Source organism: Sinocyclocheilus rhinocerous, unplaced genomic scaffold, assembly GCF_001515625.1.
Source record: "Sinocyclocheilus rhinocerous isolate Xijiao unplaced genomic scaffold, SAMN03320098_v1.1 scaffold24, whole genome shotgun sequence".
NCBI lineage: Eukaryota > Metazoa > Chordata > Actinopteri > Cypriniformes > Cyprinidae > Sinocyclocheilus > Sinocyclocheilus rhinocerous.
In genome coordinates, this window is record NW_015647124.1 from 2,296,481 (window position 1) to 2,299,479 (window position 2,999).

The 2,999-nt window shown below is 39.5% G+C and overlaps 1 protein-coding gene across 1 annotated transcript in view; it reads left to right on the forward strand.

Annotated features, from left to right (window-relative positions):
* The window catches only part of wnk4a (WNK lysine deficient protein kinase 4a), a 59,568-nt gene that overhangs the window by 48,990 nt on the left and 7,579 nt on the right, over positions 1–2,999 (forward strand). The window contains exons 14-15 of the mRNA XM_016513257.1: positions 2,040–2,088; positions 2,201–2,311. Coding sequence (XP_016368743.1) covers positions 2,040–2,088; positions 2,201–2,311 — 160 coding nt within the window. The remainder of the gene's footprint in view (positions 1–2,039; positions 2,089–2,200; positions 2,312–2,999) is intronic.

Genomic DNA, 2,999 nt, shown 5'->3' on the forward strand with positions numbered 1-2,999 from the left:
AATGACTTTATTCCACATTTTCGTCTCTACTGCGTCACTTTGGACTCGTGTTCGAAAATGTGGAATAAAGTCGTTATTTTTGTTTTCTTTGCGCAAAAAAAGTATTCTCGTAGCTTCGTAACTTTACAGTTGAACCACTGATGTCACACGGACTACTTTGTCGATCATCTTGGTACTTTTCTGGACCTTGAACCGTGGTAGTTACCTTGCTGTCTATGGGAGGGTCAGAGAGCCCTCAGATTTCATCAAACATATCTTAAATTGTGTTCCGAAGATGAACGAAGGTCGTACGGGTTTGGAACAACACGAGGGTGTTGTTCCAAATTAGTTGCTAAGTTTAGGTATGGGGTGGATTAAGGGATCTAGAATATGGTCATGCAGAATAAGGCATTAATATGTGTTTTATAAGTCCTAATACACAGCCAATATGGTAGTAATATGCATGCTAGTTAATAGTGAGAATTGGTCCTTAAAATAAAGTGTTACTACATGCATATATATATATATATCATATAGGCCTATGTGAGATACAGTAATGAACACTGTGGTATTTTTTGCAGTTCTTTGCGATGAAATCTTCATGTTGTGTCCAAACTCTGCAGAACAAAACACAGTCTCCGTTTACTCCAGCCTGCCAGTCAACTGATCTGCAGATATGTCTTAATTAGTACAGAGAAGCAAAACAATGGCAGTTTTATTTGGATTTAGAGATCTATAACAGAATAATGGAGGTACACACACCCACACACTCATGCGTGGTACCCTGGGGGTTGCGTAACCTCCACTCAAGAGCGGGCTGCTGGATGCAGACCAGGTCCTGATTACAACCAGCCGTGCGAGAGTAGCTGCATCCCAGACCTCCTCCCTGCAGGCGTCCTAATGCTCGTCTCTGAAGTCTCCTGCGTCGTTCACTCAAGATGCTCAAAGTGTAAAGGCGGAGGATATGACAGAATGTAACCCTTGTACCCAAACCACAGGCCTCCTTTTCAATAAGCGGCACAGCTGTGGAGTTTATGCAGAAGAAGTGGCATATGTGTGTATGAGCTGTTTCGTCCATAGAGAGTGATTGTCATGTTAATTGTGGCATAAATAGTATGCAGAATGACTGTGTGTATGGCTGAAGTAGAGCGAGCTGTGAAGGAGCTCATTAGAGATTCAGCGATCAGACATCAACTGCTCTTAACCTTAATTAAACTTAAGCACTCTGTCATTAAAGAATATTACACTAATAAATAAACCACAGTCTGAAGTCACTGTTACTCCCAGTTAGCCTCTGCAGGCTTCAAAACTTTCAGTTCTCAATACCATGCGTTTAAAATTTGAATGTTGTGCAGTAATGAAATAAATGACAAGATTGTGCAATGTTATATTAATGACAGAATACAGGTTATACTGGATTAAGTTGTTTTTTACATTAAATTTAATTTCATTTAAAGGGATACTTCACCCAAAAATGAAAATTACCCCATGATTTACGCACCCTCAAGCCATCCTAGGTGTATATGACTTTCTTCTTTCAGATGAATACATATTAAAAAACAAATTTCTGGCTTTTCCAAGTTTTATAATGGCAATGAATGGTGGTTGAGATTTTGAAGCAAATTAAAATGCTTTAATTGATGGATGGATGCACTTTATTTTGCTTCAAAATCTCAACCACCCATTCACTGCCATTATAGAGCTTGGAAGAGCCAGGAATTTTTTTAATATAACTCTGATTATCTTCATCTGAAAGAAGAAAGTCATATACACCTAGGATGGCTTGAGGGTGAGTAAATCATGGGGTAAGTTTCATTCTTGGGTGAACTATCCCTTTAAACAGGTCAAAAGATTAGAATAGGTCTGATAAAAAAAAGAAAACAGTATAAACAATATTAATTTTTTTACTGTATTTTTCATAAAAATAAATGCACCCTTGATGAGCATCAGACACATCTTTCAAAAACATTCTCCCACTGTCCCCCACTGTAAATGAAGCCTCTATAAAACAGGATTTGAAAGGACATTTATAATATAAAACGCACTGTTTTTCCTTACAGCCAAACCTTCACAGTCTGGCACAAGCTCATTCCTCTTCCTCACTACCAGGTAAGCTTACATAAACTTTGCCATTGAGTATTGATGATGCCAAAATGAAGTAACTCTTTCAAGCGCTTTCAATCCAGCACCTTTTTCACGCATATACATGTGGGTTTTCCAGCAGAGTTTGGTCTGGGCGCCGGGGCAAGAGCCTCTCCTCCGGGAGCCGCTGGAGACATTACCTCATCCACACGTCCACTCTTACGTTCACAGTCTTTCCATAATGCCCCAGGTAAGTGACCACTTCTCTCCAGTGTAACTCTGCTTTATTCCTGTGAGTGGGAATGAAAGCTGGCCGCTCTCTAAATGTCATCAGGCTGTAGCCGGCGCCTTCTGCATATATAGTAACTCAAAGATGCAGTTTGTATCCGCCTTGCTCATGGGACTCTTGGGTAATTGCTTTAGCTGAAGGCAACTTGTTTGTGGGCTGTGAATGCTGTCTTCACGGTTCCAAAAAATAATGAAAGTTGTGTTAACCTAAACAACATTTAAAACATCAACAGACGTCATTTTGACAGATAAACAATACGGCATCTGGTCTGTTATGACTCCGTACTTTAACAACGCCCCCACAGTTACTCAAAAGGGATAGTTCACCCAAAAATAAAAATTAGCCCATGATTTACTCACCCTCAAGCCATCCTAGGTGAGTATGACTTTCTTCTTTCAGACGAAGACAATCAGAGCTATATTAAAAAAATGTCCTGGCTCTTCCAAGTTTTATAATGGCAGTGAATGGTGGTTGAGATTTTGAAGCTAAATAAAGTGCATCAATCCATCATAAAAAGTGCCCCACTTGGCTCCAGGGGTTAATAAAGGCCTTCTGAAGCAAATTTATGCATTTGTGTCAGAAAAATATCCATATTTAAGGGTGAGTAAATCATGGGGTAATTTTCATTTTTGGGTGAACTATCCCTTTA